Source organism: Takifugu flavidus, unplaced genomic scaffold, assembly GCF_003711565.1.
Source record: "Takifugu flavidus isolate HTHZ2018 unplaced genomic scaffold, ASM371156v2 ctg203, whole genome shotgun sequence".
NCBI classification, from domain to species: domain Eukaryota; kingdom Metazoa; phylum Chordata; class Actinopteri; order Tetraodontiformes; family Tetraodontidae; genus Takifugu; species Takifugu flavidus.
In genome coordinates this window covers 1-22,816 of record NW_026621880.1, presented here as the reverse complement: position 1 = coordinate 22,816, position 22,816 = coordinate 1, and the positions used below count along the sequence as shown (strand labels likewise).

Genomic DNA, 22,816 nt, shown 5'->3' with positions numbered 1-22,816 from the left:
AGGTGTGGCAGGACTTTTGGGGGGGTAATGAAACTTTTTTTCTCACTATACAGGTATGTGTTTACATTCATCTACACATTTGAAGCCACCATAAAAATTCTGTCAAGGGGCTTTTGTGTAGGAAAATTCACCTTTCTGAAAGACCCCTGGAACTGGCTGGACTTCATGGTCATAAGTATGGCGTGAGTGGCTTCATTATCCAGTTCTATATTTAGTTTTGACCAAATGCTTATAATTAAGTTGCTTGTGTGTTTGCATTGCAGATATTTAACTGAGTTGGTAGATTTAGGAAACGTTTCTGTCTTGAGGACTTTCAGGGTTCTTCGAGCTTTGAAGACCATTACAGTCATTCCAGGTAAGTGACTGTTTGAATTTGCTAAAAGTCTACATGCACAACATTGACGTCATGACAGTGAATCTGAAACATTTCAGATGGATTTTAAAGTTTGATTTAATTATTATTAAATTGACTGTGATTAGGTCTGAAGACAATCGTCGGAGCTCTCATCCAATCAGTGAGGAAGCTGGCTGATGCCATGGTCCTGACTGTGTTTTGTCTCAGTGTCTTTGCCTTGATTGGTCTACAGCTCTTCATGGGAAACCTACGGCAAAAATGTGTTCTAATCCCACAATGGCTGTATGGTAACCTCACTTTTGACATCAATTCTACCAATGGTTACTATGGTAATGATACCCATGACAATGGTACAAAAAGCAAACACTTGGAGTTTGAGTTTGAAAGGCACATCAACAACCCAGGTATGAGGACAAGGCTGAATTAGACAAAATATCAACCTTTACAATAGTTTTCTCTATTCACTTTAAAAAATGATCTTTTCTGTCTTTCTGCCAATTTATCTGGCTGGTAGATAACTATTACTATCTGACTGGTCAAGGAGATCCTCTGCTGTGTGGAAACAGTTCTGATGCTGGGTAAAAATATTATTTCAACAATAATATTCCATCAATTAAGAAAAGTTTTCAGTTTGAATTTAGGGAAATGTGAAATAAGATGATTGTGATCACTGTGATGGTGATGATGATGATGGTGATGATGACACTAGTGATGATCATGTGCCCAGGGTCTGCCCAGAGAGTTACGTTTGTCTGAAAGTTGGCGCAAATCCAAACTATGGCTACACGAGTTACGACTCCTTTGGTTGGGCGTTCTTGGCTCTTTTCCGGCTGATGACTCAGGACTTCTGGGAAAATCTTTTCCAGCTGGTCAGTAACAAGGATATTTTAGTTTCCTGATTTTTATTAGTTTAGTCTGAGCCAGACATACAAATTTATGGTTTTCATTGACCCATCTCTCATGATACCTGTCTGTCATCTGATTGCTTCCTGTCTTTTTCTTTTAATGTTCTGTAACTAGACACTGCGAACAGCTGGGAAAACCTACATGATCTTCTTTGTAGTGGTCATCTTTCTTGGTTCATTTTACCTGATTAACCTGATCCTGGCTGTGGTTGCCATGGCATATGCTGAGCAGAATGAGGCCACTTTGGCTGAGGCCAAAGAAAAAGAGGAAGAATACATTCACATTCTGGAAGCACTGAAGAAGAGGGAGGAAGAGGTTAGAGCTGACAGATCATCATTAGCATCATAAATGCTCAGAAATCCGTTCATTTAATTGTGATGAATTCATTGTTGTCCAGCAGGCAGCCAGGAAAGAACCACACAGTACTGTGGAAGGTACAAACGCACGCACGCACGCACGCACGCACGCACGCACACACGCAGACACACGCACGCACACACACACACACACACACACACACACACACACTATTTAAATATATTTCCTTATCCTACTCCCACAATCTCTACACCACTCTTGTCCCCCTTCTATACAACTCTCTGTAACCACAGGCAGGGAGAGCGAGTCTGCCCAGAGAGTTGTCTGAAAGTAAGTAGTTGTCCATAAGGCTTCTTCAGTTCTAAACTTGCTGAGGGCAGAGCTTGAAAATATAGCCCTTGTGGACCATTAGCATGCTATTGATCTGGGTGGTCACCTGAGAGTCGTTGGCAGGGTCGTTCACCTAGTTTCAGTTTAGGTGCCTCCTCTTTGTCTGCTGGCTCACATGGCGGCGAGTCACCAGATCTCATGAAACGGTATGAACATTTGGATTGTTGGCAGAAAGAGTAAAGGACTGCATTGTATTTGAACTGTACTGGCATATCATGTTTCTGGAGGATTCTCCTGAATTTTTTCGAAACTCCAGACAGGTAGAGGATAGAAATGCTGTGGTGTTTGTTTCTATCCTCTTCTTTGCTGGAGTCTCATTTTTTTGAAGGTGTGGTTTGGTTTTGGGACTTTTTTTTCTCAGGAATGTTTCTTTTTTCAGTATATTGTGGTCCTACTGTTCCACAACACTACCACAGAGATGGTTACAACTGATAGTCTTGACTGAATACAGTCAGCTATAATATCTGAACCCAAACAAGACTTAATTTTGGTTGAAGTGCAACATCGAAAGGAGAAAATGAATTGTTGAATCACAGTAATTTCATATCAGAAATCAACATTTAAAAAAGAACAGTAAAAGAGAAGCAATCTATAATGGAAAGGATTGGACAGTAATGCAGAAACAGAAGAGTTGCTTGCGTGTAAAAGAAAAAACAAGGATTTTAGAAATGAACCTGATGTCCTGGCAGGGACAAACAGTAGAGTTAGGTAAGAAGAGCTTGTTTTTTTTAGATGAATTGGCGGTTGGAAAGTGCACAGATATTGAAGAGTAATGAATGTCAAAATTAACAGGTTACCTCAGTTGGGGAAAGACAAGGAATGGAAATTTTTTACTGTCTTTCTTCTTTTTCTTGACTGCTTTACCCCTTTTGGAGTTCCAGGGAAGGCGCAGGAGTCTATCTTTGCTGAACATGTAGGAAGGCAGGGTGCACCCCTGGACAAGTCACCATCTCATTGCAGCATATTTGAGTATTTTTGGGTTTCAGTACCATACTCAGGAGTTCCTTAGCAGTGCTCTGTTCTTGGTACCTCCCGCTACTAGAACACCTCCCTAGATTTTTTGGCACCAGGACCATACTAGAAAACCTTCACTTATCTAACCAGTCCCCTATGCCTCTGCCTCCCCAACTTTCTTCTTATGGAGGCTTATCTAAAAAGAACTTGAAGAATGCTTTTTCCACTATTCCTGTAGGGGGAGGGTTGTTATTTACTTCCTTGATCCTGGCACATGTTGTTACTTCCACCTTCCTTTGCAGGTCGAGATGAAGGCATTGTCCCTGCAGGACATCACCGGCTAAGACCAACAGTGTTATACCTTCCTACTCAGATTTAGCCAGGGTCTGGTTAAGATGACAGCTTGCATCTCATTGAGAATCTCTTGAGTCATATGTCTATGTAGGTTCACATTTAAACTGGTGATTTTAATCCATAATGGTCTAGTGTAGAGCCATCTACACTTTAATACGCTTTAATTTTCAGTTGGATTTTCATGGCTTCTGGGGTTTTATTTCAAAAGACATGTCCTGCAATTTCACATATAAATGAGTCGACAAGTACTACCTTCTCTCACCTATGAATTTTAAATCAGTCTCTTTAAAATCAACCACATGCTGTAAAAAAACATGCTTCATATGCATTAATTTATTCTCCAAAGAGTATAAACCAGTTAATTCACAATGCCTCAGTAAGAGAACTAAAAGATTTTAACTTCTCTCCTGTAAAGTCAAGAAATAGATTATAAAAATTGATCTCCCGACATAAACAGTCATTAATGTCGGGGCCTGGGAAGCATACACTGTTTTACTTTGTTTGGTGAGAGGAAATTTTTGTTTCATCACACACACGCACACACGCACACACACATACACAATGTCTGGTTGCCCTGGTTTGAACCACCAAGCTACACTTTGCATGGACTATCCTTATGTTGAATCAGTTTAAAAATTGAATTTCCTTTTTGACCTTCTATTGACCCTTGTGTTGAGCAGCAGTAACACTGGAACATTCTGGTTTGTATTCACAATGTGATCCATCCTAGAATGACATTAGAGCAAAGACAGGTGGGCCTCACTTTTTGTGAAGAAGCTGCTGTTATTCTGAAATGTACCTTAACCAGTATTTATTTGCGTGAAAACATCAAATATGATTAACCTGTATGTTCTTCAGATTTTGAGGATGACCACAGACTATGTCCTCCATGTTGGTATGCCTTTGCAAACATCTTCCTAAAGTGGGATTGTTGTGGCTGTTGGCGACATTTGAAAGAGTGTCTCTATGCCATTGTCATGGACCCATTTGTAGATCTAGGCATCACCATCTGTATCATCCTTAATACTGTCTTCATGGCCATGGAGCATTATCCAATGTCTGCAGACTTTGAGGAGCTTCTGAGTGTTGGAAATTTGGTAAGTACTTAAATATCAGAACTTTGTTGAATCATTAACTAATATTAAGATATTTTCTAAAAAATTACCAGAAAAATGCCTCCAAAGCTCTTGCATAATAAGTGAATGTATAGTTTCTGGATTGTAGACTGTATGTAAATTAGTTTCTGGTCTATTGATGATTTTTCAAAGGTTCTAACTTGATTTGTCAATAGTCAATAGTTGCTGTCACCTTGTGGACAATATATGTCTACTTTTGATCACTGGCTCTTTTCACAATGCTCTCAGGTCTTCACAGGTATCTTCACAGGTGAGATGGTTCTTAAAATTCTGGCAATGGACCCATACTTCTACTTCCAGGTAAGATCTTGTAACCCCGCTCACTGACAATGACTTATAGCTACACCAAAAACAGATTATGTCCACAAATGCACTGTGATCATGGTTTTAGGTGGGTTGGAACATTTTTGACAGTATCATCGTTACCATAAGTCTGGTGGAGCTGGGACTGGCGAATGTTCAGGGCTTGTCTGTGCTGCGCTCCTTCAGATTGGTTAGTGCATCTCACCACAATAATTTTCACCATTCATCATCATTCATCTATACATTCAACTGACTTATAGCAACTTTTTCCCTGTCGGGTTGGGGTGGTGCTAGAATCTATTCTAGGTGCCTACAGGTGGGATGTGGTGGTCATCATTTGTTTCATTTTAATCCAGTAATTATCTATCCTATATCTTAAATTTGCAGTAAAATTTATTTTGGGATTTAATATATTTGGGTTCTTATCTTGTGAATCTCTTATGAATCAGAGACATGGACAACAACCTGTGTGTTACTCCGTTTTGGTTTTTATCCTAACTTAACATAAACAATATATAGGTAACACGCGCACATGCGCCACAGCTATACATTTAATATTCAACATGGCCAGCTCACAGAAGGAATTTGCTTTTATTTATTATGATGCCTTGTCATCATAATATAAATATATTGTCACAATTTATTCCAAAATACGAGGCAAGACCCGTGAATGCAAACCAGAGAAGCAGCTTTTGGTGAAGAAAGGGTTTATGTAGATTCTCAGTCATCCAGGTCATCGTTATCAAGGTAGTTTTCTCTGTCAGCTGGACTGGGTTTCTTCTCTGTGAAGACGTTTCGCCTTCTATCCAGAAGGCTTCTTCTGTTCTGAACTCGAAACAAACGCCACAGCGTTTCGATCCCTTATCTGTCTCGGGGTTTCTGAGAAGTTTAGGAGGATCCTCCAGAAACACGACGAGAAGCCTTCTGGACAGAAGGTGAAACGTCTTCAGAGAAGAAACACAGTCCAGTTGACAGAGAAAACTACCTTGGATAAGAAAGGGTTTATTTACAAAATTTACACAAGTGGTAAAAAGTGTGGGTGCCACACGTTCATGCAGTGGTGAGAGGTCTGCGAGGAGAATAAGGTGCAGTGCTCGTCAGTGGGGAACACGTGCTGACCTTGGGGAAGGACACAAAAGGCAAGCGTTAGTGGAGTGTGGAACACTTGAGTTACCACTGGAAAGGATGAAATGATCTGACGCTGAACAGCTGCCCCAAATTACGCCAATTAGCCAGAGGTATGAAGCAGCCAGCCTGAGACAGAGAAATGGCTCAACCATGACCGTTAGTGCAAACACAGAACAACAAAAACCCACACAGAGGTCTAACCTAGGATCATGACATATACACAGTACTGTGCAAAAGATTTAGACAGCAGTGTAAATGCTGTCAAATTCATGCCACAGGTCGGACACTATGGCAATACTGAGCACACCAACAAGTCTTTATACTGCATCAGAAAGTATTTATACTCCACCAAAAAGGTCTCTCTCAAATGAACAGGCTGGTGTTTCAAGATGTGTTGCTCTTTTGAGACGGGCACCAATGTGGATGGTAGGTGCAATGGTAGACCAAGGATACTTGGTGAAGCAGATGAAAAACATATCAAGCATATTTCCTTTTGAAATTAGTCCATCAGTGTCATCATGTAAGAACTGGCAGAAACTAGTGGGACCCAGGTATATCAAAATCAGATCAAATCAATCTCTATCTAGCGTCTGTTCCAATCAAAATGGTCTCTAGACCGTTTCCAGAATCCCAGCAGGGCCTGACCCCAGACAAGCAACAGTGGCAGGAAAAACTCCCCTTAAACAGGAAGAAACCTGGAGCAGGACCAGGCTCATGTAGGGGGACCCTCCTGCTGATGAGGGGATGGGTGGGTGGGTGGGGGGGGATAAGCAGAGATCATGGAAATACATTAATATTACAAGCTGCTGGTATAAGAGAAGAGTGGGTCAGCAGAGTCAGAGGTTGGCAGGCTAGCATGCAGCTATAAAGGCAGCTAGACCTGTAGATGGATACGGGGTGGGGGGAGCAGAGAAACTATACAAGAAATAACATCAACACACACACACACACACACACACACACATATATATATAGGGTCTATATATATAGACCCATACTTTTTATGATTGGGATGTTTGAGGCACAGTGGTTAATCAGCTGTCTAGAATTTCATGACCTTGCATGTCTGAAGTTCGATTAATTAATATTTTCATCTGGTTTTAATGATGAACAAGCTGCATAAAAATGAAAGAGTTTGGTGATTGTTATTTTACTTTAAACATGTAGTGCATTATAATCTCTCTCTGTGTTTTTTAGATGCGCGTGTTTAAGCTTGCCAAATCATGGCCAACCCTCAACATGTTAATTAAGATCATTGGAAACTCTGTCGGTGCTTTGGGGAACCTGACTCTGGTCTTAGCAATCATCGTCTTCATCTTTGCTGTGGTTGGGATGCAACTCTTTGGAAAGAACTACAAAGACTGCGTTTGTCGTATTTCAGAAGACTGTGTGCTCCCTCGCTGGCACATGAATGACTTTTTCCATGCATTCCTCATCATCTTTAGAGTCCTGTGTGGAGAGTGGATTGAGTCCATGTGGGACTGCATGGAAGTGTCAGGTCAGACTATGTGTCTGATTGTCTTCATGATGGTCCTTGTCATTGGAAACCTAGTGGTGAGTCAGACAAAAAATTATATAACTGCTCATTGATAATAACAATAATAATACTTATAGTCATCACAGTGTAACTCCAAATCAGTCACACTTATAGGACATTAAATTGTTCTGACAGTACCGTATTTTCACGACCATAAGGTGCATTGTATTAAAAGGCGCAGTCTCAGTTATGGGTGCTATATCTGTGTTTAAAACATACATAAGGCGTACCGTATTATTAGGTGCATGTTACAACATACAGTAAAAAATGACAACGGAAGTAAAACAGTGAGTTTCGACACATTTATTGAACAAAATATTCATTCTTCCACCACAAAACCATCAAAGTTTTCATCTTCTATATCTGAATTAAACAGCTGCACTATTTCAATGTCCAACATCCCGAATTCCTCTTCTTAATCATCTGAATCGGACTCACCGACCGGTTCCGGTTCAGCATTGATTTTGTGAAAGCTCTTTCAATACATGAAGACGGTATCAGAGCCCAGGCGTCTACAATCCACCCGCATATGGTGGCATAACTCGCCCGCCGCTGCCTCATAGTCTTTGTGAAGGAGTGTTCGCCTTTCGTCATCCAGCGCTCTGTCCGTTTCCGTGGCAGCCAAGAACCACGGTGAACGACGACTTTTCATGCCCCGTTGTGTGTATCGCCACCGTGCCGGTCTCTTTTTCTCCACTTTGTGGGTCAAAGGGATGTTAAAAGTCAGAGGGATCTCATCCATGTTGGTGATGTGGCTGGGCGCGGTTATGTTGTCGCGGCAGTAGGTGCGGAAGATGGCCGCCCTCTCCTGGTTAGGGTTAGGGTTAGGGAAGATGGCCGCCCTCTCCTGCTTAGGGTTAGGGTTAGGGAAGATGGCCACCCTCTCCTGGTTAGGGTTAGGGTTAGGGAAGATGGCCACTCTCTCCTGGTTAGGGTTAGGGTTAGGGAAGATGGCCACCCTCTCCTGGTTAGGGTTAGGGAAGATGGCCGCCCTCTCCTGGTTAGGGTTAGGGTTAGGGAAGATGGCCACCCTCTCCTGCTTAGGGTTAGGGAAGATGGCCGCCCTCTCCTGGTTAGGGTTAGGGTTAGGGAAGATGGCCACCCTCTCCTGCTTAGGGTTAGGGAAGATGGCCACCCTCTCCTGCTTAGGGTTAGGGAAGATGGCCACCCTCTCCTGGTTAGGGTTAGGGAAGATGGCCGCCCTCTCCTGGTTAGGGTTAGGGAAGATGGCCATCCTCTCCTGGTTAGGGTTAGGGTTAGGGAAGATGGCCATCCTCTCCTGGTTAGGGTTAAGGTTAGGGAAGATGGCCATCCTCTCCTGGTTAGGGTTAGGGTTGGGGTCGATGGCCACCCTCTCCTGGTTAGGGTTAGGGTTGGGGTTAGGATATATTCGATGGCCTGCAGTTTAAAGTAAGCCTCATTCATACGCGTCTCGCTTGACTGGCGCCATTTTAGGGGATCCTTACGCGTAGGTGTGCCGCTAATCGACTGGCGGAACGTTTACCGTAGTGCACCCACCAAAGGCGCACAGCAAATTTTGGAACTCAATCCACACACAAGGCGCTCCATATTATAAGGCGCACCGTCGATTTTTGAGAAAATCTCAGTGTTTTAGGTGCGCCTTATAGTCGTGAAAATACAGTACTGATTATTGTAAAGCAAATTAATTTTCAATTTCAAATACTGTTGTAAATCAAATAAAATCAAATGTATTTACCGGTAGGACTCAAAATCAATGAACTTGAGAACGGGTGGAGAGGAAAGTCAAAAATCAAGACAACACATAATGAGAAATGTTTTTGAAGGTAGAGGCCATAGACCATTTCTTCCCCTCATGCTTTCAGTGATTTATGGAACGTTTTTCATGTCATCTCATCTCATATGTAGCACAGTCAGACACACATACTAATCACATTCTCAAGGTAATTCCCAGAATTTCAATTCCATTTCATTTATTAATGGGGTTTCCACTGATGGTTGACTTAGTATTTTATTCTTAACAAATTACAGGACTTAATAGTCAGGATTTTCATTTGAATATTTAATTCAGCAAGTATCTGTGATGTGATTCGGGTTTTCCTTTTACTTCACGAGCATTGCATTTAGTCTGCCACAAAAATAATTCCCATTGAGTCATTATATTTATCTGTGGTGCTTGGGGACTGAAGACACAGAGGTGGGAAGTTGGTTGTTTCATGATAACCCTAACCCCTAACCCTAACCCTAACCCCTAACCCAATCCTAACTCCTAACCCAACCCTAACCGCTAACCCAACCCTAACCCCTAACCCAACCTTAACCCTAACCCAACACTAACCCCCAACCCTAGCCCAACCCTAACCCTAACCCAACCCTAACCCCTAACCCAACCCTAACCCCTAACCCAACCTTAACCCTAACCCTAACCCAACCCTAGCCCAACCCTAACCCAACCCTAACCCCTGACCCAACCTTAACCCCAACCCTAACCCTAACCCCCAACCCTAACCCTAACCTCCACCAAGGATGTTATGGGACAGCTGTCGTGTTTGTTTTTAAGGTTATTAGCAAAATAACTCAAAAACCTTTTCATGAATTTCAATGAGATTTTCAGGAAATGTTGATAATGGGCCAAAGAAAAGCTCATTAAATTTTGTTTGATGATGTTCCAGATTCTGTAGGGACCTTGAGCTTTGATCTTCCAAACACTATGATCAAAAAGCAACCTAGAATATGTAACCTTGGATTACTATTGCCTCTGAAGAATTACTACACTGGAGATGTGTCGATATATGTGGGGAAATGTACCAATGTCTTAATATTCCAATTTACTCACCAGAGGCATCCTGGTGGAGAACACTTTTTCCTCTAGCTGAAACTGATCGGGGGCCAAGGGTCCCAAGAAAACAGTTGCATGGGAAGGCGGGGCAAAGAAACTCAAGGACCCATTATAGCTTTAATTTTCATTTTTTTGAGTCAGTAGAATTCAAACTATGAGTGATGTTCCATGTGAGATGGTGCCCAAGTGTTGCAGACTAGATGATTTTTGTTCTGGATCCTTAGATCAGGTTAGTTATTGTGGTAGGCAGTACTAGAGAGCCTGATAATTTGGTGTTTGCTGTGGTATGAAACAAGCAGGCTGGGTTGGACACAGTGTTGATGAAGGTGAGCGCAATTATTTGATGAAGGTGAGCGCAATATTTTTGGATCCACAGCGACGAAATGTAGAACTGCACTGGAGGTCCTTAGATTTCTTAAGGCAAATGAGTCTGTTCATTGTCATCTTTGGATTTCAAAACTCTCCTTAATCCTTTTTCCAGGTCCTGAACCTGTTCCTGGCCTTATTGCTGAGCTCATTCAGTGGTGATAATCTTACTACTCAAGATGATGAAGGAGAAAATAATTTGCAAATTGCTATAAACCGGATCAACAGAGCTATGTCCTGGACAAAGACTTATATTCTGCTATACGTCTACACTTTAACTGAGAGTAATCTTAATCAACATTTTGCTGGTATATCAATATAGCTCTATTTCTGTAGTAGATATGCAATTGTTTGGTGTGTTTTACTGATGTTTATTGATATTTATTTTACTGGGGTTTGTGGATTCTTTTAGTGTCTGATGATGAAGAACAAAGAAGAGTAAAAGACATTTTAGCATTGACCTCTGTGTCCTCTGACAAGTTGGTGTCGCATCACTGTGGCAATGACTTCTTCAGAGTCCCCATTGCAGAGGCTGAGTCTGACTCTGATGATTCTGATTATGATGAGGACAAGGACTCTCAAGTAAATATGTGCTTTTGATTGTTTTTAGGTACACAATAATAATAGTGACTCAATCAACTGCATTTCCATGATTTTGGTTTTGATATTTTGTCTAGAAATAACGATATATACAAGGCTATAACTGATTTCATTGTAAACTATTTATTTTCCTTCAGTGTGATGAGTCATCAGTTTGCAGCTCTGTGCAGAAACCCGAAGTTCAGGAGGAGGAAATGGATGAAAACTGTGTTGCAAAAACACCTACGGACTGCTGGACTAAAAGTACACAGAAACACACTCACACATAAAATTACACAAGCACGTATCAACTGTATTTGGAGGTTAGTATGGACATTGCCACATCTCTGTTCTAGTTCATGTTGTCCTCCCAAATGTAACCCAACAGTTGTTGATGAACCAATTAGCGTGCTGAAACATTCATATGTATTACTTCCAGAGTGTTATAGTCGTTGTCCATTCTTGGACATAGACACATCCCAGGGCAGAGGAAAGATCTGGTGCAACATCAGAAGGACCTGCTTTTCCATTGTGGAAAACAACTATTTTGAGTCCTTCATAGTCTTCATGATCTTGCTGAGCAGCGGTGCTCTGGTAAATATCGATATCCTTTTACAGAGGTTTGTTATCAGTAACTAACTCTGCATGTCTCAGCTAAAATCAAATTTGAAAGCACCCTCCATTCAGTTGTCTTGCCACTTCAGGCACACTGTGCTATAAAACACCTACATCACATCACTGCCACTATGAAGCCTTACTGTACGCATGTTTAAAGCAATGGTTCTCATGATACTGTCATGAGGACAAAAATCCATTCCACTTTTGGAAAAACAATAAAATCTATTTATAAAACACTGATAATGTCACTCCTGGATCTGGCTCTAATGTCATGCATAAATGAAGGACAACTTAAAACATACATGATGGTGTGGATTAGAATTAGAAAGGGACAATAAAGTACAGTGGGACCTCTACTTACAAGGTTAATTCGTTCCAGAAGTTGTTTCGTAACCTGAAAATTACGTAAGTAGAGACGCGTTTTCCATGTAAATGCCCTAATCCGTTCCACGCCCCCAAAAATTTGGACATAATTTTTTTTATAAATCATAAAAATGCATCAAAACATGTAACAAATACATGTTACAATTAGATTACTACACAATAAATGTAGGAATTGTGTGTACATACATATACTGTATGTACACACAAGCAGGTATATTGAATGACTCATTCAACATGTTGCTTTTTCTTCAAATATACACACACACACACACACACACACACACACACACACACACACCACACACACACACACACACACACACACATATACTTGCTTGAGTATACCTGTTAAAATAATTGTGTCTTGGTGCTCTACTGACAGGCTTTTGAGGATATCTACCTGGAGAAGCATCAACTCATAAAGTCTATCCTTGAGTATGCAGACAAGGTGTTCACTTACGTATTCGTGATGGAGATGGTTCTCAAGTGGTTTGCCTATGGATTCAAGTCTTACTTCAGCAATGCCTGGTGCTGGCTTGATTTCCTCATTGTAGATGTAAGAAAAGAAATGTCTCTATGATCACAGATATTACTTTCATCCCAAAGTCGTCATGTGGCCACAGCAATAGTAGCCAACTACTGGCTTGTGAACAGTGTCTTTCTGCTCAGAGAGTTACAGGCATGTGCTCAACTGGTGTACGTTTTCTTACAGGTATCTTTGGTTTCTCTGACAGCGAACATCCTGGGTTACTCTGAGCTGGGTGCCATCAAGTCTCTCAGGACTCTAAGGGCTCTGAGGCCCCTTAGGGCCCTATCTCGCTTTGAGGGAATGAGGGTAAGGAGATGCATGAGTCGAATGGCACTGAATCAAATTGTATCAAAGAATGCAATTAATCAGGTTGAGTACAGCATACCTTATATTTCACTCAGAACACTACACCAGAAAAGTTAGCCAAAAGAGTTAGCCAAAAATGTTATATATTTTACTGTAAAAGCTATTGAGCTTGTCTGTTATTTATTCCGAATTTGAGTCCTGCTTAGTCAGTCCTTGATAAAAACGAAGATTTTCAAAGAGGAGTTTAGTTTGGGAACATAAACACAAATGTATGTTGCAGTAGTCTAAAATAAAAATTCTAGGAATAGATGGCAAACTGATCAGTGTCATAGTTGCTAAACCATTTCTGTCTGTCTGTCTTCTCTGCCTGTTTTCAGGTGGTGGTCAATGCCTTGGTTGGAGCAGTACCCTCCATTTTTAATGTTTTATTGGTGTGTCTAATCTTTTGGCTGATCTTCAGCATCATGGGAGTGAATCTGTTTGCGGGAAAGTTTTCTTACTGTTTTAATGAGACTTCTCAAGAAATAATTGATACAAAAGTTGTTGACAACAAGACGGAATGCATTGCTCTGATCGAGGCAAACTTTACTGAGGTCCGCTGGAAGAATGTGAAGGTCAACTATGACAATGTTGGGATTGGGTACCTGTCTCTGCTGCAAGTGGTGAGTCTCAGAACTTCATTGAGATCACATGATGTAAAATCACATTTCCAGTAAAAACACATTGTGCAAACACAGATTATAACATTTAAACTTTTTTCAAAATATATTTTTTCAGGCCACATTTAAAGGCTGGACGGACATAATGTATGCAGCGGTGGATTCCAGAGATGTAAGGAGGCCCACACTATATGAAATGACTAAAACCTGTGTACAACAGCTATAAATGGTGAAGTTAAACCCCTCATTAATATGGAATCATCATAAATCACCATGTGATGGCTCTTTTTTTATTAAAGAGCAGGGTCAGAATCACTTTACAAAATGTGTTTGTAAAACCAAACATGAAAAAGATTAAAGATTAAGATTAAGATTAAGATTACTTTATTCATCCCCGTGGGGAAATTGAATTGTAGTAGCAACCTATACAAAGTATTGGAGCTGCTGAAGCTGCTGGAGCTGCTGAAGCTGCTGAGCTGCTGAAGCTGCTGAAGCTGCTGGAGCAGCTGGAGCTGCTGAGCTGCTGGAGCTGCTGGAGCAGCTGAAGCTGCTGGAGCAGCTGGAGCTGGAGGGGGGTGGGGGGAGGGATTGTCCATGATTGTCCGCAGTTTCAACACCATCCTGTCCCTCACCACCTTGTCCAAGTTATCAAGTCTACAGCCAACAACAGACCCTGCCTTTTTAATGAGTTTGTTGAGTCTGTTAGCATCCTTAGCTTAGCCTGCTCCCCAGCACACCACAGCAAAGGAGATGGTGCTAGCCATGACAGGCTGGATGTGGAGCATCCTGCTGCAAACACTGAAGGACCTGAGTCTCCTGAGGAAGTAGAGTCTGCTCATGGCCTTCAGCATCGGTGTTTGTGGACCACTCCAGTTTATTGTCCAGCTGAACACCCAGGAACCTGTAAGATGGGACTAGTTCCACTTCTTTCCCACTGATGCAGACTGGGGAGGGTGGGGACTTGCTTTTACTGAGATCCACCACCATCTCCTTCGTCTTGGTCACGTTGAGCTGCAGAAGGTTCTCCCTGCTCCACCTGACAAAACTCTCCACAAGGTCCCTGTATTCATCCTCCTGTCCATTCTCCACACACCCGACTATGACTGTGTCATCAGAGTGCTTCTGGAGATGACATGTCTCAGAGTGGTACTGGAAGTCAGCTGTGTCGGTGGTGAAAAGGGCTCTCTGATCACTGGTTTCAGGTGCATGAAATCACAAAACTATAATCCCCATTTGTCTCAGTGTGAGGTTGGGTTAGGAGGGCTGGAGCATATCGCACCTACTTTCAAGGCAAGATCCAGGGTACAGTCTGGACAATGTTCCAGTTCAATGCAGGAACAAAGATAAACAACCATTCATACTTGCACCTAGGTGAAATTTGAGTAGCTGATTCACCTGAGAAGGAGAGAACTCAGCTGAAAACATCCATGACCATCAATGGATGTGAACCATGAACACCTTAGACCTTTTTGCTCTGAGACATCAATGCTAATCACAGCTGCTACTATCTGCACAGTTCAGTCTCCTGGATTAGATGGCCGATCTTATAATAAGTTGATTGGCAGTATCAGCGTGCACCAGTTGGACATGAGGATCAACAAAGCTAATGGTGGAACGTGTCATGACTTACCAGGATAAAATTATTCAGGGGTATAATCTTTATTGTGCTTTTGTGTGCAAGCTGCAGAAATCCAGTGAAAACCTAAGAAGTTCTTGCCATTGAGTAACTAAGATCAGTTGACTCTGAATGTAGACAGCTTTTCTTATTATTATCATTGCTACTATATTTTTATATTGACAAAACAGTTTTGTTTAATTATATTATTTGTCACAAGGTTTTTTGTGTGTGTGTGTGTGTGTGTGTGTGTGTGTGTGTGTGTGTGTGTGTGTGTGTGCAGGTGGAATCACAGCCAATATATGAAGTTAATCTCTACATGTACCTTTACTTTGTCATCTTCATCATCTTTGGCTCCTTCTTTACCTTGAACCTCTTCATTGGAGTTATCATCGACAACTTCAATCAACAAAAAGCAAAGATATGTTTCTCCTGACCAACATCCAGTCTGCTGTAAATGTGATGCTCTCTCATTTTTGTTTGTTAACTCTTTATATTTCTGTTTTACTTAGGAGGACAAGACATTTTTATGACAGAAGAACAAAAAAAATATTACAATGCCATGAAGAAATTGGGCTCTAAGAAACCTCAGAAACCAGTTCCCCGACCTGAGGTCAGATGAGATAGCAACAATCTAAGCATAAACAGCAAATCATACCATCTGTTTCTTCTCTTTTTGAGCAGAATCCATTTCAAGGTCTGGTGTTTGACCTGGTTACCAAACAAATTTTTGATGTTTTCATCATGGTGTTGATCTGCCTCAACATGGTGACCATGATGGTAGAGACAGATGAGCAGAGTGACAAGAAAGAAGAGGTCCTGTACTGGATCAATGTGGTCTTCATCCTCATCTTTACCACGGAGTGTACACTCAAGATAATTGCACTCCGTCGACACTATTTCTCCATTGGCTGGAACATCTTCGACTTTGTGGTTGTCATCCTCTCTATTCTAGGTGTGTCTGGTAAAAGTACGCTCACTTGTCATTTATGTTTCGACTTCGGTTCATTTCTTTATGGTACAGTGGTGGTATATCTTTACCTGGCTCCTGCTGTTGAGGTGAGGTGTGTGAGGAGGACAGACATGTTTCCATTTGTTCCATAAATATAATAGAATGTCCTGTCATTGCATGCAACATACAACAAAATATTTTTTCATTCTTTAGTTAGAACTGTATTTATGCCCCACTTCTCACAAATGCACGCATACATGCATGCACAAACACGCACACACAGAAGAGTGACATAAATAAAGGGGCATATTCAAATGATCTTCTAAAAGTGCCACAGTATAAGAGAAAAGTAAAGCAGAAAGGTGTGATGTGCCTGTCGTACAGCTTCTATGCACGGCTGTGATGCAGAATATCAACATCCCTCCACTGCACACTTGTAAAAAGTCTTTGGACGTCTGGCGGAGTGGTTGGCCTTCCTCAGCATTCTGGGGAAGTGTAGACGCTAGCAATCAAACAGTTTAGCTCTGTAGCTCACTAATACAGCACGAGCAGGGTCTGACACTACTCGTATACTGTATTTTATACCCCAAATGAGAGGAACAGAAGTAGCGGTATGTTGAAAGACTTTTGATGATTGAAAAATGCATACATACAGACAAGACAGTCATCCATAAAAACTTGACTTTAAAATGAGTAAATTAAATACATAACTGTCTTTTTTTTCTTTTCTCATCAGGCCTCCTCCTTGCAGACATCATAGAGAAATACTTTGTTTCTCCCACACTGTTTCGAGTGATTCGATTAGCTCGTATTGGCCGAGTGCTTCGTCTCATCCGTGGAGCCAAAGGGATTCGGACGCTGCTATTTGCCCTCATGATGTCACTCCCTGCCCTTTTTAACATTGGTCTCCTTCTCTTCCTCATCATGTTCATCTTCTCTATCTTTGGCATGTCTAACTTTGCATATGTGAAGAAGGAGGCCCTGATTGATGATATGTTTAACTTTGAAACGTTTGGGAACAGCATGATCTGTTTGTTTATGATCACCACCTCAGCTGGATGGGATGGTCTGCTGAGTCCCATCATGAACACCCCCCCAGATTGTGACCCCAACGTAGAAAACCCAGGAACAACAGTTAGAGGGAACTGTGGCAGCCCAGCTATTGGCATTGCCTTCTTCTCCACTTACATCATCATGTCATTCCTGGTCGTGGTCAACATGTACATAGCTATCATCTTGGAAAATTTCAATGTGGCTACAGAGGAGAGCAGTGATCCACTGTGTGAAGATGATTTTGAGATGTTTTATGAAACTTGGGAAAAGTTTGACCCTGATGCTTCACAGTTTATACAGTACAGGTGAATCCCACTTGCAATTGAATTAAGTCAGGACATTGCTAACTAGCTTTCTTTGTATTCTGTTTTCTAATATTGTCTTGGTCCAAAGTAAACTTTCAGATTTCTGCGACACACTAAAGGAACCTCTGAGAATTCCTCAGCCAAATACCATCAAATTAATTAGCATGGATCTCCCTCTCGTACCTGGAGATAGGATCCACTGTATGGACATTTTGCTTGCACTAACGGCAGAGGTAACATTATCTGGCAGTCACAAGTCAAAATAGTTTTATTGTAATGTATTCAAATGTATTCTATTTTATTCTATCCTTTCTAAAGGTTTTGGGTGATTCAGATGAGATGGATACCCTCAAAGCCACCATGGAGGAGAAGTTTATGGCCAACAATCCTTCCAAGGTTTGTTTAGTTCTTTGGTTTTCTGACATTATGTATTTAAGATATCTTTTTTTATGTAGTGTGACTTTAGAAGGACTTTAGGACTAACTCCAGACCAAGAAGTCACTGTGCATGAAAGAAAATCAAGAAATTTGACCAATTCTATTTGGAACGACGATGCTGAACATTAGTGGACCCCATTAGGGCATTTCATGATTACACCACTTAGCAAAAATACCAATTTTTTAACAAACACAATAATTGTGATCAGGGTAAAATCACGATACATTTTTAGTACTGGTGGTGTTGAGGCTGCTGAAGGACCAGGAGGCTGATTTGTGCTTGAGAGCTGAACGAGCCTACAGGACAGCAAGTTCCAAACTGCAAAGAGGCATCAAGGAAGTAAAGCACTGCTACAAGAATCATATTTAGGGGCATTTAAAAAGTTCTGACCCCGGACCCATGTGGCAGAGCATTATAACCATGAACAGCCACTACAGTGACAATATCAGCTTCACACACAAGGAGGTGGTCCTTCCAAGATCACATCACTTCTTCCTTGTCAGGTTTGATGGCACCAGCAATCATACTGTCATGTGATAAAACAGCAGGGAGCCCCGTTTAACATGCTGTTGCTGAGCCCCCATGGGTGAGATGGAGCCTGCAACAACTGAAGGCATCACAGGCCTCCCATACAGCGCTGACACACCTGAACGAACTGGACACCTATGAGTGGATGCAGCTCAATGAATAGATTTCCAAAATAGAAAAAAGAGGTTGAGAAGTTGAGAAAATGGAGGGCTGATACCAGGACCACTCTTCAGTGCAGCCAACGCTAAAAAGCTTGTCCTAGACTTCAAAATACAGTGATCCCTCGCTATATCTCGTTACATCTTTCACGGCTTCGCTGCTTCACGGATTTTATTTGCGAGTCGTTCATTGCAGTTCTCAAATATAATCGAAGGTGGCATATCCGTTTATAAAAATCTTCTTGCTCAGAAAAAGAAAGAGCGCCAACAACTACCCATAACAATGTTCTTCTCTGGGAGAAAGACTCCTGCGCCTTCAGTAGAAACAGACGCTCCAGCGGAGCGGAGTCAGGACGAAGAGGCTCAGCTGGGACTGGGAAATACGCGAGTGACAATGTTTCCAACCTTGTATTACTATATTAAAATTATTGTTTTAAACAAAGTTTGGTCTTTAAAACAGGTTTTGATTTTTGGTTTCATTCTATAGTTCAGTATTGCATTGTAAAATAAAAAAAATAAATAAAGCTGACTACTTCACGGATTTCACTTTTCGCATGTTATTTTTGGAACGCAACTCCCGCGATAAACGAGGGATCACTGTACTGAAGACCTTTATCTATCGCCAAATTTCGAGAAAAGGGAGATCATGCAGATCTTCAAGTACCTTGGAATTAACATTGCCAGAACCTGAGCTGGAATGTCAAAACACCAATAGTCAAGAAGGGACTCAAGTTGCTTCACTTCTTCAGGTACATGAAACGTGTGCAGCTCCCAATTACCTGTTGGTGAACCTCTACGGGTCAGCCACTGAGTCTGTCTTCACACATCAGATCACAATATGATGCTCTGTCTGCACGTGACAGAGAAGGATTAACTTGGCCCAAACTCTGCAACGCAGCTCTGAAACTGTGGAGGACTTCAAAATGTCTCTGATACATGTTTGGTTCTTTTTACACCAGAGTCTTAAAAAAAAAGATGGGAATCAAGAAGCAATAAATTCCTTCTTACAGTCCACAGCAACATCCAGACCACACAGCTGCCTCTGGATTCAGTAGTTTTCTACATATCCCATAAAAAGTCTGTCCCCTCATGGTTGCAGAATGGTAAGGCATTGCACATAGCCTTTATTAAAGATACACTGTCCAGGGGCGCTTGAAATGGTGGATTATGTTATGGGTTAAATGATGTCAATGTCCTGTCAAATCACAGTATTAACGAACTAGAGGAAAATCCTGTGAACTCTATGGTGCAGAGTCAAGTTATGACGAGTCGGTCCTAGTGGAGTCTCATTAGAGGAACTGCTGCATGACGAGGGTCACAACTATTTCCCTCAGTACACCTTAAAGCCCAGATTTGGCCTGTTCACTTGTTCCCCTAAAGTCAAACACACGTACACATCCTCCTTTTGTACATCTGGCAGATTCTGAACTGTTTTAATTTAAATAACACTGTTAATTAATGCTGTTGCATGCAGGTTTCATATGAACCAATCAGCAGCACCCTGCTCAGGAAAGAAGAAGAAGTGGCAGCAACAGTTATCCAAAGAGCATATAGGAAATATCTCCTGCTGCGAACAGTCAGACTGGCGTCCTTCATGTACCGAGAGAAGACAGAAGGCCGGGGGAAGGAAAAAGCGCCTGAAACCACGGGACTTCTGTGTAAACAATTCAGTCAGTTGTATGGATTTAACAAAGAGACTGATGAGCCACTGCAAAGCAAAGCTAATAGGCTGGGCCAGGTGGAGCTTCAGAGCGAGGTGCTCCTCCACGCTGTTCCTCCACTCAGATCCTCTGAGTTCCTCCAGGAAAGAGACCAAAGGGAGACTTCAGTCTGACTCCCGATACCCAGAAATTCTAACTTGTAGGTAGTAAGTAAATGACTTTTTTTTCTGTGGAAATCATTTATATTTGGGTATGAAGTAGTGTTGTTGCTTGATTGTGGTCAAACTCAATTTGAGCTGGCTGTTGGGAAGTTGCTGGGCGTATCGTAGCCGCTCCAAGGAGCCTGTCCACAGTTTGGAACTTTGAGGCTACACGTATGTTAGTGGTGAAGTTATGGTTTGAGCTTGCTGTGCATTTAGTACTTTTAATTTCCAGTTTGAAGCAGATAAAGGGACTTCTCAGGTGTTACTTGATCACCTAAATGGCTAATGAAAACATTATTTAATTTAGTCTTTTAACACGTTTTGACTGTAATCTAAAACTTAGTTCAGTGTGTGTGTGTTTTTATTCAGAATTTTATGGAACATTGTGACACTGATGAGCTGCCACATCAAAGGTGATCAATATTTAGTAGAGCTCGAGGTTTTCCCTGATGATATTGATATTTAAATAGATATTTTTTATAACGGTGAGGTCCATGTGGTGTTGATGAGCTAAACCAATCTGAGGTGACCACTGGTCCTTCCAACAATGTCTGTTTCTCACAGTTAATGAATCCTTTGTAAAATTATTCTCTGTGAAGTTGCATAATTAAGTTATTAAATATGTTACTTGTGAAAACAAAATGATTTATTAAATATTTAGTTTAGGTTAGGGTGTATTTTTCCATAAGAGTTTCATGTGGTCTGTATATCGGTAATACTTTATTTTCCTAAATTAATTTCAGCTGAATAAGCTTTCAATTTTCTTTGAGAATAATATTTTGTTATTGTTGCTATGCAGGCAGTGATTTCTATTAATGGTTGATGCTTGAACCCTAACTATTCAAAATCACAATCTACTCACCCTAAATAATTAAATAATTTAAAAATAATCTTTGTTGCTTTCACTGCAGAGTTTCTACCTGGTGTCAGTTCTAAAGAATAAAATCTTTGTTTTATTTTTTAAAGAAACATTCTTACACCAGGGAAGGTGTCCAATTGACCCTAATCTATGACAAATAATAATCAAAATAATAAGATTACATACATTTTTGAGAACAATAAAGTTTCATCATAGACATTCAGGTGTAAAACATTTCTCAACTCTTTTGTCAGATATATAATTTTTCCATGGACATCAGGTCAATCCATCTGTTATTTCAATAGCACTACTTATGAACAAGGTGTTTAATCAAGGATAAAATGAGGATAAAATCTTATATTCAAACACAATAGAAGGAGCAGCCTTATTTATCATTACACAATTGAATGTTGCAACAAAATGAGGCCAGTTGGGGAGTCTCCAGGTTCTGTGGATCAACCTAAACTCTGCGTTTGATGGTGGGGAAACCAGATTACCTGGATCTGATGTTAAGCCTAAACACTTTCAACTTTCTCTAATGACAACTTTTTGCATAGGATTAATTAAATCTCTAGTTTCACTCTTATAAATCTTTTATATTAATAAGGATTGATCCTCTAAAAAAAGTTTCATCATGTAATCTATAAAGCATAGGCCTATTTTCATTACTGAAGGACACTGTGAAATTAGAACAAATTTTTGTTCCTTCTAGTCAGGATTATTGTAATTGTGCCACCTGTGTCTTGTCATGTGTCAAAGTCATTTATAACAACAACTATTGGTTTCCAGGCTTGATCAGCCTGCCATAACGACTGCACCGCCTCTCATCCAAAACTGCAGAATCACAATCCACAACACGAGAGGACACAACGGGATCTTTGAGAGGAGGACCACCCCGACAAGAGACCTGGGGCAGTAACAGAACCTCATTGGCCACCAAATGTGCCTGCTTAACCCAAACCCAAAGTTACGTCCCCTAATATGTAACATGAGCACATCTCCAACACTCATAATTCGCCATTGTATGGGGTTGAGAGGCACGCGCATCATGCAGAACAAAAATGAAACGTGACGCCGCAAGCTCCGCCGGCACAAATGACCATGGGAAACGGTGGTGGACCAGAGTAGGCGTGAAAGCAGATGCAGAGGGCACAACCCTCGGGCAAAAATTCTTCCTGAACACGGAGGGGCTGCCCAAAAACCAACTCTGCATGCAAGGCCTCCAGCTCCTCCTTAGGGGCTGAACATAGTCCGAGCATCACCCAAGGCAAACAGTCCACCCAGTTACCATCCAAGAGTGGAGCATGCAATGCCGCCTTGAACGACCTGTGAAAACGTTCGCGCAAGCCGTTAGCCCGAGGGTGGTACGTAACAGTACGGTGAACCTGTGCACCTCGGGACCTC

At 41.3% G+C, this 22,816-nt stretch overlaps 1 protein-coding gene across 9 annotated transcripts in view; it reads left to right on the top strand.

Moving 5' to 3' along the window:
* Positions 1-22,810, top strand: part of scn4ab (sodium channel, voltage-gated, type IV, alpha, b) — a 36,909-nt gene extending 14,099 nt beyond the window's left edge. For 3 of the 9 annotated variants that reach the window (XM_057023329.1, XM_057023330.1, XM_057023327.1), the window contains 26 exons: positions 54-182; positions 264-355; positions 481-759; positions 870-933; positions 1,083-1,224; positions 1,376-1,576; positions 1,659-1,695; positions 4,136-4,374; positions 4,642-4,713; positions 4,805-4,906; positions 7,042-7,398; positions 10,681-10,873; positions 10,978-11,147; positions 11,303-11,408; positions 11,584-11,738; positions 12,529-12,702; positions 12,859-12,981; positions 13,359-13,643; positions 13,759-13,812; positions 15,539-15,676; positions 15,764-15,868; positions 15,940-16,210; positions 16,944-17,565; positions 17,654-17,798; positions 17,884-17,961; positions 20,164-21,443. In XM_057023329.1, the coding sequence (XP_056879309.1) occupies positions 54-182; positions 264-355; positions 481-759; positions 870-933; positions 1,083-1,224; positions 1,376-1,576; positions 1,659-1,695; positions 4,136-4,374; positions 4,642-4,713; positions 4,805-4,906; positions 7,042-7,398; positions 10,681-10,873; positions 10,978-11,147; positions 11,303-11,408; positions 11,584-11,738; positions 12,529-12,702; positions 12,859-12,981; positions 13,359-13,643; positions 13,759-13,812; positions 15,539-15,676; positions 15,764-15,868; positions 15,940-16,210; positions 16,944-17,565; positions 17,654-17,798; positions 17,884-17,961; positions 20,164-20,523 (4,693 nt within the window). In that variant the 3' untranslated portion in view covers positions 20,524-21,443. Of the gene's footprint in view, positions 1-53; positions 183-263; positions 356-480; positions 760-869; positions 934-1,082; positions 1,225-1,375; positions 1,577-1,658; positions 1,696-4,135; positions 4,375-4,641; positions 4,714-4,804; positions 4,907-7,041; positions 7,399-10,680; positions 10,874-10,977; positions 11,148-11,302; positions 11,409-11,583; positions 11,739-12,528; positions 12,703-12,858; positions 12,982-13,358; positions 13,644-13,758; positions 13,813-15,538; positions 15,681-15,763; positions 15,869-15,939; positions 16,211-16,943; positions 17,566-17,653; positions 17,799-17,883; positions 17,962-20,163; positions 21,444-22,252 lie in introns of those variants that run through there. The other 6 variants (XM_057023332.1, XM_057023331.1, XM_057023334.1 and 3 more) reach the window with 6 other exon arrangements.
* The last annotated feature ends 6 nt before the right edge of the window (positions 22,811-22,816 follow it).